Here is a 26,771-nt window from a genome sequence, read left to right as displayed (position 1 = left end):
ACATATGAGAGTGCTGGAGTTGAAATAGTTAAACAGGTTACCCAATCAGAACCCAGGGGGTGGAGTCAGAGGGATTATAAAGCCAGCTCTGGGAGGGGCGAAAGGGGGAGTTCGTTGGGAGTTGGGTGGTTGGTTGGAGTGGGAGTGAATTGGGATAGAGTCTGTGGGTAGGTTGAGTTAGTGTAGAGAAAGAAGCTGAGTCAGGAACAGTTAGGAGCTAGGAAGACAATATCTGAGAGGTGGTTTAGTGAGAGAGAGCAGGTAGCGGAAGTTATAGGTCCAGATAGGCACCCTATGATTGTAATTGACTGATACCCTTTATGAAACCACACGCTTGTCAAACTGCAATAAATAAACAGAAGTTTATGTTCCAATTTAAACCTGACTGGACTCAGTATTGTACCAGGTAGGGCCTGGGTGGTGGCAGCGAGAAATCAAGTGGTGGCACAGGGATCAATAGACGGTGAAATGTCCAGGGACCCTGTGTGATCGCCACACTCGGTACCAAATGAGAGCCCTCACAAAGCATCATTTTGATCTGTTGCTTCCATCCTTTACTGTTCCTTATAGCTCTCTATATAGCTGCCCCCCCCCAATACGCCCTGCTTTGTGGGCTTTGCATAGGGCTCCCCCACCCCCAGTTCCGGCACCACTCAGGTGGGCACCATTGCCATTATAAGAGAACAAAGGAGGCGTTCATGATGAATTCTGGAACCTCTTTTTCTGGGAAAATAGCACTGGATATCTGGATAGCCATTGCGACAACAGAATGCTAAACAGGACATTGGTTTTATCCAGCAGGGACAGTCTTATGCACACAGATGCGCTCTCTCTCTCTCTCTCTCTCTCTCTCTCTCTCTCTCTCTCACACACACACACACACACACACACAAGCTCCTCTCCAAATTTTAGTTGACGGGATTCCCCCCACCCCCAATCTCATGTCATTATCAAACATAAAAAGTAATGACAACAAATGCTATTAAATAATGCACTGCTGTGTTGGACGGTTTAATCTTTCATATAGTCAAGATGCCCCCCCCCTCCAATGGTCTGTGCATGATTGCCTAAGTACAGTGCGATGGTTCATTTGCGCTAGATGCAGGTGTCCATTTCCGCATCTGAAAGGCCTGTCGTATGTTCGGCGCCATTAAGCTTTGTTTCCCCATTCAGAGCATCTTCTTTCCTCCTGGTTTCGGGGGAATCAGCCTGTTTTGCTCCAAAATGTTTCTTCACGAACAAGAAGAAGACTATGCCCAGCAGATAGGATGGAGCTCTTAAGACAAATGTTAGACCGAAGAAATAATGTCTGCATAAGAGAAGAACCCACAGAGGAATTGTGTTTATATTTGACTTTTTCATTCCTGCTTTTTCTATCTATCTATATATCACAAACACACACAAAATCCTAAGAGCGGCTTACGGTGTAAGTTGCAACACAACATCATAATAATAATTTGAAATTTTAGTGTGATAATGTGCAAAATATTTAGCAGAAAGCAAAACAGATAGTAGCAGCCACAAGGTTCAATTGCTAAACAAAACAAAAGATCACTGGAATAAATTAGTCTTGATTAGGGGGCGAACCCAGTACTCCCCCAAATATTGCGGCCTCATTAAAGCAGCAGAGTGGGGAAAACTTTGCTAATTTTGAGAAAATGCATTTGTCAGATTCATCTGCCAAGCCCACTATTCAAATCAGACTATCCATGGCAGTCGGGGGGTGGGGTGCAGCTTGGGGGAGCAGACCTGAGGGACGCAGCCTTCCCTCAGGTCCACTCCCCAGGCATAAATTAGCTTGCTGAGGCAGCCCTTGGCAGCGCAGTCAGCCAGGAGCATAGAGCCGGAAGCGGGTGGCTAAAGGGCCATAGAGCTTCCTCAACTCTTAGGGTTGGGCCATCCGTGTAAACCTGTGTTTTGCCACGGCCACTTCTCTTCCCCCTCCCCCCCGCCCCAAGCAGACCCTGTCATACTCCATACCCCCACTAGGAGGCTGAGAGGGCTACACGTCCAATACCTATGCCTACCTACCTCTTTTTGCCAACCTAGCAGTTCGAAAGCACGTCAAACTGCAAGTAGATAAATAGGTACCGCTCTGGCAGGAAGGTAAATGGCATTTCCGTGCACTGCTCTGGTTTGCCAGAAGCGGCTTAGTCATGCTGGCCACATGACCCGGAAGCTGTACGCCGGCTCCCTTGGCCAATAAAGCAAGATGAGTGCTGCAACCCCAGAGTCGGCCATGACTGGACCTAATGGTCAGGGGTCCCTTTACCTTTACCTTACCTATTTCTTTAACCAATAAAGTTGTGTCCTTCTGATGCCAGACAGTTGCGGTGCCCCTTTATTCATATACCCTAGTTGGGTATGCTCAGTGGGGATGGTGACTCTGCGGCTGGGCACGCAACTGGTCCAGAAACTACGGCCAGTACAGAATGCAGTGACTAAACTGCTGCTGTGGCCAAACAGTGTGTGTCATCTTTCCTAAGACATCTACCCTGGCTGTCCCCATATGCTACTAGGTCAGGTTAAGCGATTCCTCCTCCAACACCAGAGGGGGAGATAAGAACATAGAAAGCTGTCTTATAATGAGACAGACCATTGATTACACTGCCTGGCAGTGACTCTGCAGGATTTCAGACAGGCGTCTCTCCTAGTCCTGCCTAGGCGTGCCCAGAATTGAACCTGAGTCCTTCTGCATGAGACCTTTCAATTCTATGATTCTATGGTTGCACCCCAAAGCTGTAGTCCATCAATCAACGTAATTTAGCCAACTATAACTTGAAGCCCTGTTGTTCTCTTAACAAATTGCCCAAGAGAGATGGATCCTGGCGCCAGGCATTAAAATTAATTGACAGAGAGACGGCTAGCCTCAGAGGACTCCACCTGGATGGCTGCCAGGCAGGAAGTCATCTAGATGGAGCCCAGCCATTGCATTAAGTTAATGAGACAGCTGCCCTTGAGATGACAGAGAAGCTGTGGGATTCCAATGGAGCTCACCTGTATACTGTCGCATCATAAAGCATGCAAGCTCCTCGCTTGCCACAGCTGCTGCTTGCCCACTTCAAGCAAGCCCTGTCTATCACTGCTCCAAAATAAACAGGGGCTGGAATTCCAGCTGAAAAACATCAAGCGCTAAATATAGGTTGTCATCTAAAGCACATTTTTAGACAATATTCTTGGGTAGGGTGATCGTAGAGACAGGGTGTTTGTATGTGTGTAAGTCTTAGAAGCCCAGTAACCCAAAATACTGAGCAGATCATTGCAATAATGCATGGCCTGCCTTGCTCAGGTCATTTTCTTTCCAGCAGTGGTCAACTAGTTGCCTTTAGCAGGGAATTGATGGTCCTTATCGGCTTATACCTCCACGGGTCTGAGACAGACACGGCCCTCCCAACCCCCCCCACCTCTGAGCATGCAGGTTTCATAAGCCACTTGGGGGATTGCTCAGCCAAATCATCTTAACAGATAACTGACAGCAAACATTCTTCAGGTATGGAGCAAAACTGGCAACAGCCACAAACAAAGGGAGTGATCTCAGTTAGATAGGGGAAACCCCAACATTTGCAAAAGTACAGAAGTTCGGGGGGGGGGGGGACCAAAATCAGCCTGATGAGGAGCAATCTCAGTGCCATGCACAGACTGTGCACACATACCTCCCTCTCCCGCCCTTCCCTCACCCCCCCCCATACATCTCTTTCACAGAGAGACCAATCCAAATCTTCTTTACATTGGACTGGGTCCTTCTGCCCAACCCAGCTGGCCTACATCAGAGTAATGTCAGTGTCGCTCCAACAGAAGCCTGCCCCACGTACTTCTTGCTTGCTTGCCTGTGTGAGTGTGAGTGTGTGAAGAACGGGGGCGGGGAGGGGGATGTCCAGTGATATTCAAAAATGACCAGAATGGGGATGTTTCTTACCCAAAGCTCTCAGAACAAGCATATAGAGTCCAACTGCAAGTGACTTCAGTTCTGGATCTACGCACCTAAATGGTGAAAGAAATCAGCATTAGTGGAAAATATGCTTCTATACATTCCTAAACATTAGGAAGAACTTCCTGACAGTAAGAGCTGTTCGACAGTGGAATTTGCTGCCAAGGAGTGCGGTGGAGTCTCCTTCTTTGGAGGTCTTTAAGCAGAGGCTTGACAACCATATGTCAGGAGTGCTCTGATGGTGTTTCCTGCTTGGCAGGGGGTTGGACTCGATGGCCCTTGTGGTCTCTTCCAACTCTATGATTCTATGATTCTATGATTCTAAGTCTCTATAAATTATCTGTCATGTTACTAACACAGTGAGCAATCCATTGCTAGTGCTTTGGCTGTGCTATCATCTATTATTATTTGCTTTCCGCATAAGCGTCTCAATGTGATGCTCAGATGCTTAGCGGATTCTTCCCTTCCTAGCATTTAAGCAGCAATTGTGGGGGGAAGCTCACTGGAGGAGAGCACAATTTGCATTCTGATGGTCCCAGATTCAATTGTGAGCCTCTCCAGTGTAACGCAAGGGTCAGCAAAACCTCCAATCAGTGTGGATAATCAGTGTGGATAATTCTGAGCTGATGGACCAATAGCCTGACTCAGAATAAGAGAGCTTCTAATGTTCCCTCCAATCTAATCGACGTAGTCACTGCAGAGCATGATGGGATGTTGGAAAAGTGTGACAAAAGTGAGCCTGGTGCAAAAGGTGAGTTCAGGAGTTTGCCCGATTCAGCAAACTGATCGGGAGGGAGATAAGGGACAATAGAGATAAAGGAGGCTGCCTAGGAGCGGAGAGGTAAAAGCCCATGGATCATCAGGATTTTTACACTGGGTCACCCCAAGTTCACCATCAGATCACATAGCATGTCCATGGCTACAGCCTGCACCCAAAAAATCATGCATCCACTGTTGGGGCCACAATGGCACAAAAACCTGGTTACAAAGCTTGGATCCACATGGATCCTCAGGATTTTTGCATTGGCTCACCCCAAATTCACCATTAGATCACATAGCATGTCCATGGCTACAGCCTGCACCCAAAAAATTATGCATCCACAGTTGCACGGGGCCGCAATGGCGCAAAAACATGGTTACAAAGCACAGATCCACATGGATCCTCAGGAGTTTTGCATTGGCTCACCCCAAATTCACCATCAGATCACATAGCATGTCCATGGCTACAGCCTGCACCAAAAAAATTATGCATCCACTGTTGCGTGGGGCCGCAATGGCGCAAAAACGTGGTTACAAAGCACAGATCCACATGGATCCTCAGGATTTTTGCATTGGGTAACCCCAAATTCACCGTCAAATCACAGGTCTGTGGCAACAACATGAAGCACAAAAATCATACATTCACTGTTTCATTCAGAATATATTTTTTCTTGTTCTCCTCCTCTAAAAACTAGGTGCATCTTATGGTCAGGTGCGTCGTATGGAGCGAAAACTACAGTACCTAAGTAGGCAACAATTGAGAAATTAGCATGCTCAGTTGCCACAGTATACTAAGGGTCTCTTCCTGGGGGTTTGGAAATCTGCAGCAAAGGGCAATGGAATTACGGTATTTGTTTTCAGGGAACTTTTAATATGAAACAAGGACAGGAGCGGATATTACCTGTATGGCCTTTCTTGTGGCAGGCACAACTTGTTACTTACCGAATCATGATCATGTAAAAAGGAGTCCCTCCCAGCGCATAGAAAAAGGAAGCCACTGTTTTGATCACTGCATAATAAATAAAATTTCTTGAGCAACTGTCAGTCCTTGGACATTCTCCCAAAACTGCCGAGGAATTCCTCAGCCCAGAATCCCCCTTTTCAATGCAGCTACAATTCTGAAAAACCTGAAAAGAAGGTTAAAAGTTTTTTGCATAAGGTAAATAAATGAATAGAAGCAAAATCCTGGACTCCATATGCCTATCTATTCTGCTTTTGCCCACCTTTTTTGAAAGGAAAAGAAGTAGGGGACACCAGAAATTCCTTTAAAAAGTTCATTTCTCTGCCTCCAATCCCCTTTCAAGGTAAAAGGCAGCACTGCCTCCGCCGAGACCATATAACACCAGTCCTGAAAGACCTACATTGGCTCCCAGAACATTTCCAAGCACAATTCAAAGTGTTGGTGCTAACCTTTAAAGCCCTACCTGAAGGAGCATCTTCACCCCCATCCTTCTGCCCGGACACTGAGGTCCAGCGCGGAGGGCCTTCTGGTGGTTCCCTCCCTGCGAGAAGTGAGGTTACAGGGAACCAGGCAGAGGGCCTTCTCGGTAGTGGCACCCACCCTGTGGAACGCCCTCCCATCAGATGTCAAGGAAATAAACAACTATCTGACTTTTAAAACACATCTGAAGGGCGCCCTGTTTAGGGAAGTTTTTAATGTTTGATGTTTTATCGTGTTTTTAATATTCTGTCGGGAGGCACCCAGAGTGGCTGGGGAAACCCAGCACTAATGGGTGGGGTATAAATATATTATTATTACTACTACTACTACTACTACTACTATTATTTTCATGAAAACAAAGCTCTTACTGTGTCTTTCCTGGATCCTGTCACAGCTTTGCATCCAGCGAAACACGGCGACACATATGTCATCCCATCTTCTCCACAGACCGGATCCCACTGGTTTGTGGCACAGTTGCAATTCAGGTTGCAGGCTGAAGATAAAGGAGTTGCGCCCCGTGCAACCGCTTGCCTTGTGGAATAAGCAGGGAGGTTTTCCTTTAGTTCATCCTAAGGCACATCTAGCACAGGGGTAACCAACAGGGTGCCCTCCAGATGCTGGAAGAGTGACTAAATACTCAACTTCTAGTGATTTTGGTCAGAGAAGCGAGACAGTAGTAAATTACACCAAGCAAGTTGGTGTTAACTCTTTATTAGCAAAAACAGATCTGCACAGGAGTGGCAGGCCTAATGAGCGCGGCAGCTCATCTCCAGCAGATATTGGCCCTATGAAGCAGTTGTAGAGACTGAAGGTCCACCTCCCCATAGCTGCCTAAGTCCCCTGCTCTCCAGGGTTTCCCCCCCAAGCAATCTGAGACTACACCTATGAGAAGTCAACTTCTTCTTGGCCGTTTTCATGCCTCTCTTTGGTTTCTGGGAGATAAGTGGGGAGGGCAGCTTGTCACAGCAGGAGTGGGAGACACCCGTGCCTCTTCACCAGCTGGACTCATCTCTGCCTCTTGGCTTCCCTCCTCTCCTGCTTTAGCTCCTGCCTCTGATTTGGAATTCTCTCTGCCACTGACTCTCTCAGCTCACTAAGCCCTGTTGCCTCTTTAGCTTTCAGCACCCCCTTTCCCCAGTCCTCTCCCTCTGATCTTTCTTCGTTGTTCCACCATCAATCACTTGGCTCTGAACCTTCTTCCCTCAGGGGTTCCTCCCACCATTTTTCTGTGTCCCTCCAGTCCATGATGCACAGGGAACAGCAAACAGCTCTCCTCCAGAGGATCTCACGGATCCTTAAGGTACCCTGGACCCACCCAGGTTGTGCAGAAATTTGTCTCTGAACATGAGAACGTTGAACCTGGCCTGGTAGCAGAGCTGGCATTACCCTTAGGCACACTGAGGTGAATGTCTTAGGAAGTGAGATTCCGTTGGGATCCAGAGGTGGCAAACCCCACTGCTGTGTCTGCCCTGCCACCAAGCCCACCTGGTTCCTCTGCTGCCAGAAAAGTGAGGAGAGGACCAGGACCTCGGCTTCAGCAGGGGGAAGGAGGAGGTGGAACCCGCAACTCCCCATTTTGCCTCAGGTGGCAAAATGTGTTGGGCCACCCCTGTCCAGTTGCCAATTTGCATTTCTAGGTACAGAAAGTATTGATCTGATGTGTAGAGATCTTTCCTATTCTGATTAATTCAAGAGGGTTCTGGAAGCTTCTCTGCGTGAAAGAAAGAAGCAGAAGGTTCATGATGTTTGGGTTATTCCTTCAGAGAAGCTGAGCACAGCTGGCTTAAACTGCTTTTGTTATCTCTTCAGTCAAGGTCATGCCGACTATAAAAGTAAGGCTAGAAGGAGCCTGCGTTTTCACTTTCTCTTTCTGTCTCTTTTCCTTCTGGTGTGGTGTTCTGTACACAGTATGCTTAGTGTTATGGTTTAGTCTTATTATAACTTATTGTAAATTTAAGTTAAGTCTGCTGCAACTGGATTTCTTACGGACAGTGTCAATCCTGAATGTATTGGATTCGTGGCCGTTATGCTCATTTGCCTTCAGTAGCAATAAAGCTCTTCTGGATGAAATATTAACTGCCTCTGGTCTATTTTTGGGAATCCCACATGGGGGAACCAGTGGAGATGTTTTAGCAGAGGTGCCACACGTAGTCTGCTCCCACCAGCAGTCTAGCTGTTTCATTTCCACCAGCTGGAGCTTCCAGGCCAGGCCTGAGGGCAGCTCCACACAGAGCACATTGCAGAAGTCCTATTTCAAGGTTACCAAATGCTACAATGGCCACGTTGGCCAGATATGATCATAGATGGCGTACCAGAGGAAGCTGGTAAAAGAAACTTCTAGCTTCCAAGATCATGTGGGCCTCCAATGGCAAAGACGGATCCAGAAATACAATGGTACCTCAGGTTAAGTACTTAATTCGTTCTGGAGGTCCGTTCTTAACCTGAAACTGTTCTTAACCTGAAGCACCACTTTAGCTAATGGGACCTCCTGCCGCTGCCGCACTGCCGGAGCTCAATTTCTGTTCTCATCCTGAAGCAAAGTTCTTAACCTGAAGCACAATATCTGGGTTAGCGGAGTCTGTAACCTGAAGCGCATGTAACCTGAAGCATCTGTAACCCGAGGTACCAATGTACCTCCAAAGCTACGTACCAATCTTTGCAACACACACACACACACACACACACACACACAGTGCATCTGTATCACATACCCATCATAAGATACTGTCAATCCAGCCACTGTGCGGTTCTCACAGCCCACTATTAAGTAGAATAGCGAAATGACAAATGCTAGAAATGACAGTACATATGCCATTTTGGTTGCGGCGACTATGCCAATTTTGTATTTTTTCATGATGAAGCCTCCTAGGAACATACCAAGGCAGACTGCTGGTATGGCTGTGACGGCTGGAATAAAAGACAAAGAAGGAAATAAGGATCATGTCCTGTCCCCCCCCCCATTGCAAATGACTTAACAGGGACAGCAAACAGGTGGGGAGATTGAAAGGATACCCTGGAAATGTTAAAAGGGGGAAAGGACCAACATTAAGAATACAGTATTGCTCCTCCTCTTTGTGGGAAATGGATTGCGGATTAAATCTGTAGATTTAGATCTTAACCTCCTGTTAGACACGTGGGAGACATACAAAAGTAATCTGAATCGGGAACAACAGAGAGTGATGAAAAGGGGCTGGACTGCCTTCTTCCTACTTCTTCAGGTGGGCCATGAGGATTAGGCAGTGTTCCAGAAGCAGCCTGGGGTACAAAGACTGTGTGTTTCTTGGAGAGCATGCATACTGACTGGATAATCTGCAAATTGCCTGGAGAATGTATAAAACACATGTGAAATATGCACATTCCTCAATACCAATTGGCAATTATTGCTGCTGCTGCTGCTGCTGCTGCTGTTATTATTATTATTATTATTATTATTATTATTATTAACAGGGACGCAGGTGGCGCTGTGGGTAAAAGCCTCAGCGTCTAGGGCTTGCCGATCGAAAGGTCGGCGGTTCGAATCCCTGCAGCGGGGTGCGCTCCCGTTGTTCGGTCCCAGCGCCTGCCAACCTAGCAGTTCGAAAGCACTCCCGGGTGCAAGTAGATAAATAGGGACCGCTTACTAGCGGGAAGGTAAACGGCGTTTCCGTGTGCGGCTCTGGCTCGCCAGAGCAGCGATGTCACGCTGGCCACGTGACCTGGAAGTGTCTTCGGACAGCGCTGGCCCTCGGCCTCTTTGAGTGAGATGGGCGCACAACCCTAGAGTCTGTCAAGACTGGCCCGTACGGGCAGGGGTACCTTTACCTTTACATTATTATTATTATTATTATTATTATTATTATTATTAATGAAATTTCATCCGAATACTTCATCCAAAGGTCTGTGGGTGGTTGACAACATAAAAATACAAAATGAGAACACAAAATGCATAATAAAAACAAGAACCAAAACAAACCAATCACATCCTCCCACAAATCAAGGCACATTGGCTAGAGAACGTACAAAGATCACTCAAGATATGCACAGTGCCCAAAGTGCCTGTTGGAGGTTATGTATATTGACTGGGAAATGTACACAGCACCCTCTTCTAGGAAGGGTTATGTGCACATTCACCATGAGGCCTGGTGAATGTGCACAATGGCCAGTTACTATGCACATTTACTGCTCAGCTCCCTTTCATTAATACACACGCACAGGACTCACCTGTTACAAAGTTAGACCTGGACGCTGGCTGACCGTACTGCTGCTCTATGTATTTCGGGCTGTATGTTAAGTAACCAATAAAGCTGCTGAACTGCAGCAACGATGAGCACAATAACATAAAGAACATTCGGTTGCCCAGTGTTCGCTTCAGGGACGTAAAGAACTCTGAAAGAGAGAGATAGATGTGGTGCTTAGTGCAGGCCAGACCTGCACATTTTATGAATGATCTGCACATCATTTTATAAAACATCAAATTCAAAGAAATGAAAACATTTGGACCCATGAGAGTCACTACCCAGTCATGAACTGATATCCTAGTTTATTTGGCGCTGTCAGTTGTACTTCTGAGCTGCGGCAGCAATAAGTGGCAAAACTGCAGCTCACTAGCATTTTTTTCATTTTTTTCTGGTTTTGCTTTTATTTGGTTTGTTTTTAATTGCATTGTATTATGGAAAAAAAAACCTGAATAAAAATTTATGAAAATAATACTAATAATAATTTCCCCTCTCATTTCTATTTCTCTCTCACATCCCTGCCTACCACTGCCCAACGGCCTTCCTTTGTTGCAGTGCTTCCCCTTCTCCATTCAACTGACCATCCAGAGCCTGACACAACTGAATAGGTCAGGGGTCAGTAGACTTTTTCTGCAGGGGGCCCAGTCCACTGTCCCTCAGACCTTGTGGGCGGTCAGACTATATTTTTTTGGGGGGGGGGGAATCCCCCCACGACTCTCCCCTCCCTTCTCCACAGCACCGGACGAGCCCCGGTGGCTGCTTACCTGTGCCTTGTGAGCGGCAGGGGCTGGCGGCGGGACAATGAGCAGCGCGAAAGGGCTGGCTCCAGAGAGGGGCTGCTTAAAATGGCACTCAACAAAGCCCAACCCTCTTCCCCCTCTAGGCAGGGCAGGGAGATGCCAGGAGGAGGGAGGGAGGAGGCGCCGCCATGGTGTGTGTGAGGGAGGGGGGAAATGGCACGGCCCAAATGATCAGAATCTTCATGCTGATCTACACGGTGATTCCTGGACCATCCGTGGGCTGGATCCAGAAAGCAAATGGGCTGGATCCGGCCTCTGGGCCTTAGTTTGCCGACCCATGGAATAGGTCCTGGGCCGCCAGGGGAGATCTTTCACCTTTCAGTTTTGAGAAGCGAGCTTCTCGTTGACTTTCAGGCTTCTGTATATGGCTTTCATCAGCATGACTTTCCAGTTTTTTCTTTTCAGGATCGCTCTCTCCTTCTTTGTCCAGGCTTTTAGGCAGGAAGCAGAAAGGGATGCCGGAAATCAGATTGAAGACGCCAGCGATCAAAAAGCCCAGCCACCACGCGCCAACCCAGCGAGAATCAGTCGGAGTTATCGTTACCGTATCTAGAGTAAGAGACAGGTCAAAGTCCATCTGTTCATCAACTATCCGTGGTAAGAAACGAAAAGGGAGAAAGCGCTTTCCCCCCAAAACCCAGAGTCCTTTCTGTTGGGGATAATTCAGACTGAAATTCCCAGGTGTCTAAAAAGGTTAATAATGTATGCCACTACTGCGGCCCCTGTTTTGTTAGCCCAAAAATGGAAAACGAGCGAGGTCCCAACCAAAGAAGAATGGTGACTTAAGTTGACAGACTATGTGCAGCTTGCAGACTTAACATATAGAATGAGAGAACAAGAAGAACATCTGTTTAGAGAAGATTGGGGAACGTTCATTGAATATATGGGAAATAACTGTGTACAAATGCTGGCAGCAGTGCCAGATTTACGTATAAGTTAAACAAGCTATAGCTTAGGGCCCCACTCGCTTGGGCCCCCCCAAAAAAAATTAAAAGAAAAAAAACCTGGATGTACATCTCCAAAATATAAGATAAAAAACAAATAAAATAAAACCGACATATAGCAACAGTGTTTTGTGTTGTGTAGGCTCCTATGATGTAAGTAATGGCCCCCGCCTGCTAGCTTGCTCCCTAAAATATCACATATTTTGTTATGTGCAAATGGCTTTAGATACCTATTAGGTCCATAAATTACCATATAGCATATATTCAACACAAAAAACAACGACAATTTGTTGCTGACAAAGGACAGCTGGACATTTAAAGGGCCACATTACCTTCAGTAGCTTAGGGCCTCATCCGACCTATCTCTACTCATAAACTCTTATCTTTAATTCTGTAACGAATTATTGTGTTATACGTATCTTTATGAGTTTGAGTTTGTAATCTCTGTTTGAGCTCGTAATCTCCCACAACTGAAACTTATATTGGCCTGAGTTCTTGGTGTGCTTTTTTCTTGGTATATTTAATAACTCCAAATCTTTCCAAAGCATCCCACTTGGGCTTGGGAGCTATCCAAATGTGAAGGCTACAGAGCTCACAGCTCCATATGATTCAAAGCCATGAGTCAAGCTATGCTGCATGCCACATGTTACACTCACCAATCTTCAGCTTGCAACTCACCTAGATCCACGAAGCCAATGTCAACATACAGTCTGGCTAACAGAGATCCCAAAAGGAAACCAGCCATTGGGCCAATCATTCCTATTGTGTGCAAACAGCCTGCAGTTATAAAGAAAATATTATCAGTATATTCCAGTGCACACAAGCTTCAGAGCAGGTTGGGACTGCAGAGCAGGATGGGATATCCTATATTTCATGCCCCTTGAAAGACCGCTCTTCACGGATGAAAAGGTAGCACAGCCCTAGTGTTATGTACTGAGTTCAATAGGATTCAGAATGCAGCAGTTTGATTGGTCCTAGAACAATAGGATTCAGATTGCAGCAGTCTGATTGGTCCACAGGAGCCACCCAATCCAGCTCCAGGTGGAAGTGAATCTGCAACCAGATTGGCCTACAGGTGAATCCTGGAACTAGCCAATCATGTGGGGCCCACTGTGTAAATAATGTATATAAAGCAGACATTCTGGGGGAACTTCCATTCCTCCTCACCACTATGAGCTGAATAAAGAGCATGAAATCCACTCTCGACTCCGAGTATATTTCACCTAGTTTAAAGAATCACGTTATGAATAACTGGGATCAAACTTGCATTTCCGAACACACAGTTAACAGTGCAATTCTACACATGTTTGCTAATAAGTCAGGTCCATAGAGTTCAATGTGGTTTACTCTCAGGTAAGAGGTTACAGGGTTGCAGCCATAGAGTTGCAGGTCCATAGAGTTCAATGTGGTTTACTCTCAGGTAAGTGGTTTCAGGGTTGCAGCCTTATCATACATACATTGATAGTGTTCCTCAGCAGGTGTCATAATGCAAGGGGGAACTCTGTCAGAACTGGTGAATCTTAAAGAGATTCACAAACGTTTTCCTGAGTAATAAAGCATTGCGATACTCTTTTTGTGACTTTTTACCTCATTTGGTTCCAAAGCTTGAGAATTTTTTGAAGAAATTGTACACTTCTCAGGTCAAAGCAGATTTTTTAAAAAAAAAAAAAAAAATCAAATTGTGAGTGAGTCAAAATGTGATGACAGAAAATTCAAATTTAGACAACATGAATGCAAAATGCTTCCAACTCTGCTGATGACCAAAGCCAGATTTTACTATAAAGAGGCTTTTTGACATGCCATCCAACTCAGGAGCAGGTGCAAAATCTGAGTGCTGCAGCTTGAAAATCTGCCTTTGTTTTTGTCAGGCACTACTTAATACACGGGACGCAGGTGGCACTATGGTCTAAACCACTGAGCCTCTTGGGCTTGCCAATCAGAAGGTTGGCGGTTCGAATCCCTGGGATGGGGTGAGCTCCCGTTGCACTGTCCCAGCTCCTGCCAACCTAGCAGTTCGAAAGCACGTCAATGTGCTAGTAGATAAATAGATACCGCTCCGGCAGGAAGGTAAACGGCGTTTCCGTGAGCAGCTCTGATTCTCCAGAAGCGTCTTAGTCATGCTGGCCACATGACCCGGAAGCTGTACGCGGGCTCCCTTGGCCAATAAAGCGAGATGAGCGCCTCAACACCAGAGTCGGCCACGACTGGGCCTAATGGTCAGGGGTCCCTTTACCTTTACTTTATTTAGTACTAGAGATGAGATTTCCCTACGAGACATTACCAATATAAAAAGGAGTGTCTTCTTCTCTCGAGAAATCATCCAGGTACGATATGCCTAGTGGAGTTATTGGTGTTTCACCTATTCCACGTAGTAGATTCCCCATCAAGACATAAATCCACGCATAAGATACAACTTCTTTTGCACAGCCTGCAAACAACAGCAAATATAGCAGGAGAAAGTAATCATGCCTTTTGCACAGGAACACATATCCCTCCAAGCAATCCCAAACAGGAGATGTTCACCAAGGATGTTCTGGTGGTGGGATGTCCAATTCTTATGCTCCCGGGGTAGTGGTGCCCACCCTGTGGAATGCCCTCCCATCAGATAGCAAAGAAATAAACAACCACCTGACATTTAGAAGACATCTGAAGGCAGCCCTCTTTAGGGAAGTTTTTAATGACTGATGTTTTAATGTATTTTTAATCTTTTGTTGGAAACCACCCAGAAAGACTGGGGAAACCCAGCCAGATGGGCAGGGTATAAATAATAATAATAATAATAATAATAATAATAATAATAATAATAATAAATAATATTATTATTGTTGTTGTTGTTGTTGTTGTTGTTACTTCTCCACACTGTGGTCTGGGGATCAGAAGCTCATTTTGCCTACCTGTTGTACAGTCCAGCAGTTTACACTAGCCTTCTCCAAGTGTTCAAAAGAAAAAGAGTGGGCAAATACTGAGTAGAGGCACCAGCTCTGCTTCCCAAATCTCTGCCCCTGCCTGCTCAAACCCTGATCTCCCCACATTGAATGGAAAGGTTGGAAGGCTTCCAAATGCATTCAACTGAGCACTATTAGAAGCTTCCCCTGCCCAACCTTCATGCTCAATGCATGGATATTGTGATCAGGGCCAGCATATCTCTTCCCTCCCCCAGCACTTCAGGTGGGCTACTTACAAACTTCCATGGAGAAACCACAACCTTACCCGACACAGACATCCCTGGTGATTCTGGGACTGTTTGGTTCAGTAAGCAAGGAGAGAGGTTGGATGTCGAGTTCTCAGATCCTCGTGATAATGTCTCATATTTATAACTGAAAAGAAAGGTAAGCCAGAGGTTCATCCCACAGTTCCTTTCTAGGCACAGGTCCACACTTTAAGGTTCTGTGACAAAATTAACTACCCGCTTTCTCCAAGAAAACACACTCTTTGATGCTGAATCAGAACAAATGGCAATTCGGGTTTTTCACAGATTGTTGAGCAGGTTTTCATGGAGGAAACACCCCCCCCCAAAAAAAAGGTGCTTGGATGAGGAGTGTTAAAACACGAACCTGTGCCTAAAAATGTGGCACAAAAGCAAGTTTGGATAAGCCCCTAGTCACGTATACCTGAAGGAGCGTCTCCACCCCCATCATTCAGCCCGGACACTGAGATCCAGCGCTGAGGGTCTTCTGGCGGTTCCCTCACTGCAAGAAGTGAGGTTACAGGGAACCAGACAGAGGCCCTTCTCAGTAGTGGCACCTGCCCTGTGGAATGCCCTCCCATCAGATGTCAAAGAAATAAACAACTATCTGACTTTTAGAAGACGATCTGAAGGCAGCCCTGTTTAGGGAAGCTTTTAATATTTAATGCTGTATTGTTTTTAACACTCAATTGGGAGCCGCCCAGAGTGGCTGGGGAAACCCAGCCCAAATGGGTGGGGTATAAATAAATTATTATTATTATTATTATTATGGATGAAGAAAGATGCAGAGAGATGCCTTGGCACTGGAGAGTGGGAATAGCATGGTGACCATTTGCAATTATAGACAATGTAGGAGAAGTAAAGAATGGGGATTTCTTCCTAAATTTCAGAACTATTTAATGCATCGTCAAGAGGTGCTTAGTCAAAGTGGCTGGAAAGAAGTTTGGTAGCTCTAGCTGACACTGGCCATCTTAGAGATACACCAAAAGCACTTATCCTAGACATAAGTGGGATTAATTTCTAAGCAGGCACAGACAACATGGGAAGGATAACCAAAAAGGATTAGGATTGCAGTCTTAGCCTGGATCCAATCTGCTACATTTCATTATTGTTTCGGCAATGTTATTTTTACTGTATTTTGCGTTTTGATTGTTGTAAGCTGCCTTGATGCATTTGTGTCTGTTAAATCGGGACCACCGAAGGTGGTGAATGTCCTGTATCTCTACATGTAATTATATTCTTCTTATTTCGCACGTCACTGAATTTTGCAATATAGCCTCAAGCTTCTTCTTTTTGGGAAAAAGTACAAAAATGCATATTTTAATATGAAAGGGTTTGTACCTAATGAAGTTCTTCTCAGGGTAAACCCGATAGAATTAATGGACCTAAGTTAGGCATGGCCATTCATTTCAATGTGTCTGTCCTGAGTTGAACTAGCATTGGATAGGAACCAACATGTTTTGAAACGTTTATACTGGGATGAAACATGTCCCAAGACATTTTGGAAATTGTTATGAACCAGAAAGGGACAGATTTGTTCACCTCTACCGTTCATCTTTATATATGTTTCATTCTGCATCTCAAATAATATCCTTCAGAGACAGAGGTGTGGCCAATCTAACAAACTAAATGTAAACACGCTTGTACTTACTATCCCATGAAAAAGTGAGGCATTGCTGTTAAAAAACTCCCAAGAGACATGATGAAACATCCGAGAGCAATCACCCTTGGCCGATGGAATTTTGCCCCAAAGTAACTCACGAACGCAATCACCAACAGATTCCCTGGAAAACAACGTAAATAATGATAGAGTATTTATTCGTTGCTAAATCACTTGTTCTCAGAACCCGCTGATGTTCTTTGGGGTGGGGGGTGGGGAACACTGCAAGGAAACAGGGATAGTAAAGTTATGGTAAAATTGGTTTCCCTACACAGTTGGTCAACGACTGGCTACCATTGTGGATGAGGCTGTTGCATCACATCCTACGGTGCGGATGCACTTCCAGATGTTCTTGGACAGCAACTCCCATTATCTCTGACCACTGGCCATGCTGCCTGGGGCTGCTGGGAGTTGTAGTCCAGGAACATGAGGAGGGACACGGGTTCCCTGCAACGGTCACAAAGGGTCTTAATGACCACAGCAATTCTTCTTGGTGGGTCTTGCCCCATGAAACAGTTCCATGAAACAGTTCCAACAGTTCCTGAAGGTCCCCACCTTCCTACAGCTGCCTAAATTTCCTCCTCCCTCAGGCCCTTCCTAAGCAATCTGAGACTCTGCCGGTATGCCTGTCTGAGCTACTCCCTCTGCATGCCTCTTCTGGTCCTGGGAGACCAGGGGGGAGGGGAGCTTGACCCAGCAGGAGGCCGGTGACACCCTGACTCTTCTTCACCAGCTGCACTCATCTCTGCCTCTTGGCCTCCCTCCTTTCCTTCTTCTGCCTTTGATTCTGGATTCTTTCGGCCATAGACCCTTCCTGCTCACTAAACACTGATATCTCTTCAGCTTCCAATGCCTCTTCTCCCTGTGACCACTCATCATTGTCCCATCATCAATCCCCAGGCTCTGAGCCTTCATCCTTTGGGGGTTCCCCAGCTGGTGCCTCCCACCGTTCCTTTGTGTCCAGCCAATCATGAAGAAGAAGAAGAAGAGTTTGGATTTGATATCCCGCTTTATCACTACCCGAAGGAGTCTCAAAGCGGCTAACATTCTCCTTTCCCTTCCTCCCCCACAACAAACCCTCTGTGAGGTGAGTGGGGCTGAGAGACTTCAAAGAAGTGTGACTAACCCAAGGTCACCCAGCAGCTGCATGTGGAAGAGCGGGGAAGCGAACCCGGTTCACCAGATTATGAGTCAATCGCTCTTAACCACTACACCACTCTGGCTCTCATGACAATGGGCCTTTGTTGTGAACCAGCAGGACTCTCCTTATGTCCCTATCACTCATGATCCTTTGAATCAACATCCACCAAGAAGGAACCTTTCTCACCCAGAAGGTGCATATAGTGTTGTGAGGAAGAGCAAGGAATGGAAGATGGTGATCCACGTTATTCTCAGCTCACCTCTCCAAGGGCTTTCTCCCCTCCTGCTCCCCACTACATGGCTTCGCTTTGGCTACTTACCCAGTTCAAAACTTCCATCCATGAAGCCAGCCGTAGAGGAAGAGATGCCAAACCTCCTTTCCATTTGGGTGAAGGAACTTTTCATCATAGCCCCAGAAAACACTTTGCTGAAGTAGGTGAATGCCAGGGCAGCAAGGAAGGCCTAATGAAAGATGGGAAAAGGGGGTGGGATTGGGGAATCATCATCAACGAGCTTTCTCCAGGATAATGGAAGCCACCCTTCCCTATTCTCTGAGAGATCAAAGTCCTTCCAGAAGTAACCCTTTGTCCTTCAGAAGAAAAAGTTTTATGTGGTCAATGGCTTAAAGCCAACATCAGTCCTACTCAGAGTAGACCCATTGAAATTAATGCATGCGACAAACTTGAGGTCATTCATTTCAATGGGTTATGTCACCGCATCAAGCAGTTGGTCCCTTACCTTTCCCACCCCGACCTGGAAACAGTGCAATGGTCACCTCCAGGCTTGACTACTGTAATTCGCTCTACATGGGGCAGAATGCTGCAGTGAGGCTCATCACGGGGTCTCTGCCATGGGTGCTTTTCTAGCTGCACTGACTCCCGGTGGAGTACAGGGTCAGATTTAAGGTGCTGGTTTTGACCTTTAAAGCCCTTCACGGCCTAGGACCCTTGTACCTATGGGACCGCCTCTCCCGATATGCCCCACGGAGGACCTTAAGATCCATAAATAGCAACATCCTAGAGGTTCCGGGCCCTAAGGAAGTCAGATTAGCCTCAACCAGAGCCAGGGCCTTTTCAACACTGGCTCCGGCCTGTTGGGATGCTCTGTCCCATGAGACCAGGACCCTGCAGGATCTGAATTCTTTTCCTGGCCTTTGGCTTGGAATCAATTTGATTCCCTCCCCCTCTTTCTTTCTTTTTTCCTTTCTCCTTCTGTGTTGGAACTCCTATTTGGGGACTTCACTGGCTTTTTTCTGGCCCATGTAGGACCAGTCTGGATAGTTAGCCTTGATGAAGACTTGATGTTTTCATCCCCAAAAAAGTTTTTGATTTGAGTTTCCACTGAAATGAGGCTGCATTTTAATGTTTTTATGTTGTATTTTAATCTTGTTCTTTAATCTGTATTTCAATGAATTGTTTTTGGTGTTAGCCACCCTCAGCCTGGTCTTGGCTGGGGAGGACAGGGTATAAATAAAAATTATTATTATTATTATTATTATTATTATTATTATTATTATTATTATTATTATTTCTATCTTCTCCAACAGCCTTGCTGTTAACACAAGAAAAAATACGCAAACAACTGAGAATCAATCTCTCTCTCCTGCTCATTAGCATAGCCCTGCCCCGAGTTCTATTTCTTGGTAATGGCACAGTGTGACAAAGAGATGGAAGTCAGAAACTCTCTATATGCAATCATTGATGGTGCATTTCAACTATGCAAGAATGCTACAACATCCTTATTTGATTGGCTGTCTCAAGACACTTCCGATGTGTTTTGCAAGCTAGTAATTCCCCCTCCCAGAGAGGCACAGACACTTATGCAAACAGAAGCCAATATATGTTTTGAGCTGATTTCACTACTTTGCCAGTTCAGGCGGGTAGTCTTGGGTTCAATGTTTATCCAAATAGTCTCCAGCTTTGTCAACACAGCCCTCTTCGTATTTCATCTGGTCCCAAAACAAACAAAGTCCTGATGCACTGGTTAAAAGTTAGAAGTGCTTGAATAACATAGTTACAAGTGAGTAAACAGCATGGATTGGGTTTTGAACTTTGGGGCGCTGTTGACTTCTCTGTGCCAAGGGAGAAGAGAGTTTGCCGTCAAAAGGTCATAGGCTTTTTTCTCTCAGGCAGGTTTATTTTTCGGTTTATTGGGATGAAAAAATATCAGGAGACAAGCCATCTTTCAGATGTTCCGTGAGAATTGTGATATGTTGAGATCCTTAGATTCCAGAGTAGTCCCTCAATATCAAGTCTTAAACAGGTGTGGGACAGGTCTTAAGCCACCACAATAGCCCATAGATTTGTTTCTCCTCCTCCCGGAAAGCAATAAAGGAACTAGGCAGAAGGGGCTCTGTTTCAGCAGCAGAGATATGAAGTAGTCCCTCAACTGTATTTTCCCAGGATCTGATAGGCTGTGTGTGACTTAAGTCATCTGCAAATGCTTCTTGAGCAGCTATCAAGCCATGCCCAAGAAACAGTATTATGAAGAGCCATTTAGGAAGTTTAGTGGGTAGTCCTCCCTCTCAAATATTTCACACCACAAGTGAGGCTCAACAATATTTTTCGTTATTGCTCCTGGAATCACAGAATCGTAGAGTTGGAAGGGACCTCAAGGAATCTCAATTAAAGAATCCACAACAGATGACAATCCAACCTATGATTAAAAACCTCCAAGGAAAGAGAGTCCACCACCTCTCATGGGAGTCCATTCCTCTGTTGAACAGCTTTTACAGTCACCCCTTTAGATATTTGAAGATAGCTATCATATCTCCTCTCAGTCTCCTTTTTCCAAGGTTAAACACACCCAACTGCTTCAACTGTTCCTCATAAGGCTTGGTTTCCAGACACTTGATCATCATGGTTGCCTTCCTCTGAACTTGTCAGTAACCTTCTTAAATGGTGGCACTCAGAACTGGACACAGTATTCCAGGTGTGGTCTGACCATGGCAGAACAGAGTAATACTATCACTTCCCTTGATCTGGACGCTATACTTCTTTTGATACAAGCCTGGAACAGCATTAGCTTTCCCCCCTGCTTCCTCACACTGTTGCCACAGGCTAAGCTACTAAGACCCCCTAGATCCTTTTCACATGTACTGCTGGCAAGCCAGGTGTTCCCCATCTTATATTTGTGTAACTGGTCCTTCCTACCTAAGTGCAGAACCTTACATTTGTCCCTGTGGAAATTCATTTTGTTTGGGCCCAGTTCTCCAATCAGTTAAGGCCATCTTGAATTCCGATTCTGTCTTCTGCAGTGTTAGCTACCCCTCCCAGTTTGATGTCATCTGCAAATTCATTGGCCTCATCCTTATAGATCATATTGATCAGTTCTTTGTTGATTATCATTATAACCCAGTCTTCCCCCCAACGTGATACCCTCCATATGTTTGTGACTCTGGCTTCCACCAGCCCCAGCTGGCATGGCCAATAATCATGGATGATGGGAGTTGTGGTCCCGAATGCTTGGAGGGACCCACATTAGGGTGAGGTTGTTGTAATGATGCTTTGGGGCACTGAGGGAAATGAAAACCGCACTCTTAGTCCCCAGGGAACCTCGTGAAAAAAATATTTATGGCGTGGCGGATAGATCCTGCATCATGAGTGGCTGGCAGTTGCTCAAGGCTGATGATGTGCTGATGATGTCGTGTCTGGGAACTGCCTTGGCAGGGTGCACAGACCTAGCCTTGACATCTAACGATCCTTTGCGTTAATGATTCCCATGCAGTGATTCTGCATCTCACGCATAAAGCAACAAAATGTGCAACCAGGGTTATCCCTGGTTAGAACAGAGATGGGGAACATGGCACAAGACAACAACCCTTATCACCCCTAATTATTGGCCAAACTGGCTGCAACAGATGGGAGTTTGAACCCAACACCATGTGGAGGGCACCCTGTTGGCTTCCTTTGATGCCTATGTCCTGAAATTAACTCTACCCCCTTTCATGTTTTCAGGAGAACAAGAGAAGGCATAACGTGAGTAGAGGAATGGCTACACAGGCACCAGCTTCCCCCCCCCAAATTTGTAAACACCTGGAGAGTCATTGACTCCTCATCTGTAGCTTCATAACTCTCCAGGTCTATGAAGCTGAAAAAGGCAGAAACCCAAGCCTATCAGTGGTGGATATCAAATGAAAACCATACACTTCCAAATGGAAGAGTCTTAAAAAAAAAGACTATTGCAAAGCAGAAGACATTAGACTTTAAAAAAAGAAAAGAAATAGTAATAGTAAGGAATTCACTGGACCTTCAGCCCTTTGCAGGTTTTTGCCCTGGCTGTGAGTTCCTTGGGACCTTCATCCTCCTTAGACAGGTCTGCTGCTTTTGTTTCCACAACGGCTCCATTCACATTTTCTGACTCAGCAACCTTCATGATTGCGATTTCTTATCTTCAGTGATTTCCCCGTTTCCTGCGAAGAGAACTCTCAACGCATTAACATAAGACACACCACATTTTCCCTGTACAGTGGTACCTCGGGTTAAGGACTTAATTCATTCCAGAGGTCCGTTCTTAACCTGAAACTGTTCTTAACCTGAAGCACCACTTTAGCTAATGGGGCCTCCCGCTGCTGCTGTGCTCTCATCCTGAAGCAAAGTTCTTAACCCAAGGTACTATTTCTGGGTTAGCGGAGTCTGTAACCTGAAGCGTCTGTAACCTGAAGCGTATGTAACTCGAGGTACCAATGTGCTTTTTATTTCACATGGAATGAAGTGGGGGTCTTCGAAACCATTCAGTCAGGAATTATTTGTAATTGTCTCATCCAAGAGCTTTTCTTCATACTAATGCTGAATAATGTGGAAACTTGGGGGGGGGGAGGACATTGGTAATTGGTTGTGAGCAACCAATTACTGGATGCTGTAGAACAGTGAGGGAGGAAGTCTTGAACCAAGCATCTTGGCAGTTGGACTGTGGGGCCCTAGCACCACTGCAAGCTTGGCAAACTTTGCTTTCGGGGCCAGCCCTACCATTAGGCAAAGTTAGACCACTGCGCAAGGGAGTTGTTTCTGTTGAATCCTTAGCTGACCCTTAAAAAAAGGGACTCCCTGCCCTTGACTTTTGTTAGCCAAGATTTCATGGTCTATGAATGCTTGCTTTTAATTTCCTAAAATAAAGTTGACGGAAACAAACCCATCATGTACATAGTCCCTTCTTGCTGTGGCTGTAAGAACACCAAAAGAGCATCATCTAGTACTTGTCTAGCCAACTAGATGCAAATCCGAAGCCCACAAGTAGGACATCAGCACAATAGACCTGTGCTGTGATGGTTCCCTAGTGCTGGTTTTAAGATCTGATTATTATCTCAGCATCCTGAATGAGATGATGCTCATAGAATCATATGGCTGTAGTACTGGAAGGTATTCCGAGAGTCATCTAGCCCAACTTCCTGAAATGCAGGAATCTCAGCTAGATCATACATGGCAGGTGGCCTTCCAACCTCTGCTTAAGGAAGGAGAGTCCACCACCTCCCAAGGGAGACTCTTCCACTGCCGAACAGCTCTTACTGTCAGAAAGTTTTCCCGAATGTTTAGTCAGGATCTTCTTTCTTGTAACTTGAAGCCATTGGTTTGAGTCCTACCCTCCAGAGCAGGAGAAAACAAGCATGTTCCCTCTTCCATGCGACAGCCCTTCAGATATTTGAAGCTGGCTATCATATCTCCTCTCAGTCTCCTCTTTTCCAAGCTAAGCATACCCAGCTCCCTCAACAGTTCCTCATAAGGCTTGGTTTCCAGACCCTTGATCATCCTGGTTGCCCTCCTCTGCACACATTCCAGCTTCTCGACGTCCTTCTTAAATTGTGGGGCCCAGAACTGGACACAGTACTACAGGTGTGTTCTGACCAATGCAGAATAGAGTGGGACTATTTGCCTAATCCCAAGGAGGAATCGGTACATCGTGTCAATTTCAGTTTCTCATTTTTTCCCCAATCTTAAATTCAGATCTTGACATTTATTTTTATTTTTAAAAAATTATATACCGCTTGCTTGTAATTAAACCTCAAAACAGTTTACAGAAAAATAAAGCTAAATATTAAAATGACCAATAAAAGACAGTCTAATGCACAATGTCAATAAAGGATCCCAAGCTGGACTAGGGACTGTCACATGGAAGCTGGAGCAAGCATGTTTTGTGCTGCTCTGGAGGGTATGACCCAAGCCAATGGATTCAAGTTATAAGAAAGGAGATTCCAACGAAACATCAGGAAGGGCTTTCTGACAGGAAGAGCTGTTTGACTATGGAACTGACTCCCTTGGTTGTTGCAGATTCTCCTTCGCTGGAGGTTTTTAAGCAGAGGCCATGGATGCTTTAGTTAAGATACCTGCATTGCAGGGGGTTGGACTATCTAGCCCTTGGGGTCCCTTCCAACTCTATTATTCTATGAGTTTATGATTCCAGAGCTCTTCAGAACTTTGCAGGCAACATTCTAGGTAGGCCTGGAACTTGTAGCAGTGAAGGCGCACACTTGCTCTCGGTGTCAAAACCAAAGCTATGGGGAGTATTTATTGCTAGCCCTGCTGTCTTATGCTCAGTTTGTACATATGTGCAAATAAAGCTAGATTTCAAAAAGACACTACAGTGGTACCTCTGGTTATGAACTTAGTTTGTTCCAGAGGTCCATTCTTAAGCTGAAACCGTTCTTATCCTGAGGCGCGCTTTCGCTAATGGTCCTCCCCGCTGCATGCGCCTCTGACACGCAACTTCCGCTCGCACCCTGGGACAAAGTTTGCAACCAGGAGCAACTACTTCTGGGTTAGCGGAGCTCATAACCTGAAGCATGCATAAGCAGAAGCGTTCGTAACCAGAGGTACCACTGTACAGTGTTCAGTGACCTTCATCCCAAGGGACTCAACCCAAGGTAAGTGTTGGCACCTGCGAAATCTCTCTGCTCTTGGAGATTAGGGTGAGCATAACACCATTTCAGCCAGGAAAATGCTTCCCATTTAGAAGACACTACACAGAAGGGGGGGGGGGATATGGAAGTGGGTGGGAAGAAAACTTGGGCATCTGTTCTTTAAGTTGGTTCTTTAAGGTTGTTCACACATGGTATGCAGAAAGGCATCCAATGAGAAGCCACCACATGATGACACATCAAGTGTTGAACCTGCATGTGTGAATCAGCCTATTATCCTCTGTTGCTCTCTTGAACCAGAGGAACAAAAGAACACAGTCTTTCTTTCTTCAGCAACATAGGTCACTTAAGTATTTTTTAAAGCCCACATGGCTCTGCCATTTTTCCAGAGAGAATCAGTGTACTTCATCATGCCCAATAGGAAGCAAAGCTTAGCCTACCTGCCTTGTGGATCCTTGTCAGCAGCAGCTATGGCATCATTCAATACAATACAGCATTTCCCCCTAAAACAAGGTGGTTCTGAGGTCCATATGGGAAATCATTAACTTTCCCGACTTCCTAAGCAAACAAAAACCAATTTGTGTTTAGGGTCCACTTGTGTAATCCCAAGCCTTCTGCTCTCACTCTTGGAAATTCATGCATTTCTCTCTGGTATCAAAAGAAATGATTTAGGCAGAAAATGTTCTGAATGTGATCCTGGCATATTTGCAACCTTGCTTTGAAAGCGCCCCGTGGTTTGTTTGTAGACAGAAACACTCATTGTTTCCTATGGCTAAATTCTTCCTTGCATCCAAGTGCATAAAAAGATGTATCCATCTAATCACTGAAAAAATAAATAAAGATGAGAGCATAATGTCCCATTTGCCTAAACAAGTGTTTAAACCAGATACTCCAGAGTATTACCCTACTGACTTTGGAAAATGGAAAGTCCTGTGTTTTTGCAGCACTTCATAGCTTTTAAAAGTTTACAGTCCTGGCAGGTAAACTGTTGCATTTAGAGTGCTTTATTGAGTTTTATGCTTGGATTTCCTTTGCTTTATCTGGGAATGTGAGTGCTGATGTTTCTAGAGACAGGAGATAAAGAGGAATGGTATTTTAAGCAGGAGCAATGAAGGTGAGGATAGAGAATTGCCCACCAGGCATCTGTTTCTGGACTCCGCTCAGGCTCCTCCTCCTCTTCCTCAGCCACACCCCTTCTCCTCAGGCCACACTCCCTCACCAGACCTGCACCAACCTTCAGAGTTTTTGCCTGTCTGGAATATGTCCTTGCACTCTGAAAATGCCTCTTGCTTTGCTGAATATCACAACTGACACAAGATAATACCACCATCTGTAAACAAACAATAAGCGTCCATAAAAATGGCAAAAGTAGTTTCTTTCCCAAATAATACACAAGAGAAGGCAATATGTAAATGACTTAAAGCAGGGGTATATTTGTCCCCATCTGCATGGTTCCATCGGGAGGAGCATAGAAAGAGAACGATGTCGTGCAGTTAGCTAAACCTCCTAAGTTGTATATTATTTACTACAAAGCTCAGTGACTAAGCTCTTTAGCAACGAAATGTCTGATTACTGGGAAGACGTCCAGGCACTGAACCACTGGTATATCACAAGTGGACTATTTATTACTGTGTTTGCTATTGTTTAAGATAACACCTATTTGGGAAAGAAACGACTTTTGCCATTTTTATGGGTGTTTATTGTTTGTTTACAGATAGTTGCTTTGGTGACATTATCTTGTGTCAATTGCAGTGGTCATTGTATCACCACCCTGTTCATTGCTTTATTGCTGGATGACAGAGGGGTGCCTCACTATAGAACTACCCTACTGTACAGAGGTAAAATCTG

The 26,771-nt window shown here is 45.4% G+C and overlaps 1 protein-coding gene across 1 annotated transcript; it reads right to left on the bottom strand.

Annotated features, from left to right (window-relative positions):
- Positions 1-982: 982 nt before the first annotated feature.
- LOC310659071 (solute carrier organic anion transporter family member 1B3-like) lies at positions 983-25,496 on the bottom strand. The gene is made up of 15 exons (XM_083402043.1): positions 25,364-25,496; positions 22,322-22,484; positions 18,394-18,535; positions 16,925-17,057; positions 15,297-15,403; positions 14,368-14,514; positions 12,765-12,863; positions 11,458-11,691; positions 10,329-10,493; positions 8,840-9,035; positions 6,497-6,659; positions 5,630-5,814; positions 3,917-3,981; positions 2,998-3,115; positions 983-1,309 (listed from the first exon to the last, which is right to left on the bottom strand). The coding sequence occupies exons 2-15, from the start codon at positions 22,445-22,447 to the stop codon at positions 1,096-1,098; spliced, it is 2,094 nt and encodes a 697-aa protein (XP_083258169.1). The 5' UTR covers positions 22,448-22,484; positions 25,364-25,496; the 3' UTR covers positions 983-1,095.
- Between the last annotated feature and the right edge of the window lie 1,275 nt (positions 25,497-26,771).

This window comes from Podarcis tiliguerta (assembly GCF_965153285.1).
Source record: "Podarcis tiliguerta genome assembly, chromosome: 10".
Lineage (NCBI taxonomy): Eukaryota > Metazoa > Chordata > Lepidosauria > Squamata > Lacertidae > Podarcis > Podarcis tiliguerta.
The sequence above is the reverse complement of the archived record's forward strand: the minus strand, read 5'-3'. Positions and strand labels throughout refer to the sequence as shown.

Coding starts and splice junctions, on each gene's coding strand:
- LOC310659071 (XM_083402043.1), bottom strand. CDS start 22,447: ATGAAGGTTGCTGAGTCAGAAAATGTGAATGGAGCCGTTGTGGAAACA. Junction 5,815..6,496: donor CAGGATCCAGGAAAGACACA/GTAAGAGCTTTG, acceptor CCTTCTTTTCAG/GTTTTTCAGAATTGTAGCTG. Junction 1,310..2,997: donor TATGATGCGACAGTATACAG/GTGAGCTCCATT, acceptor TCTCTTATGCAG/ACATTATTTCTTCGGTCTAA.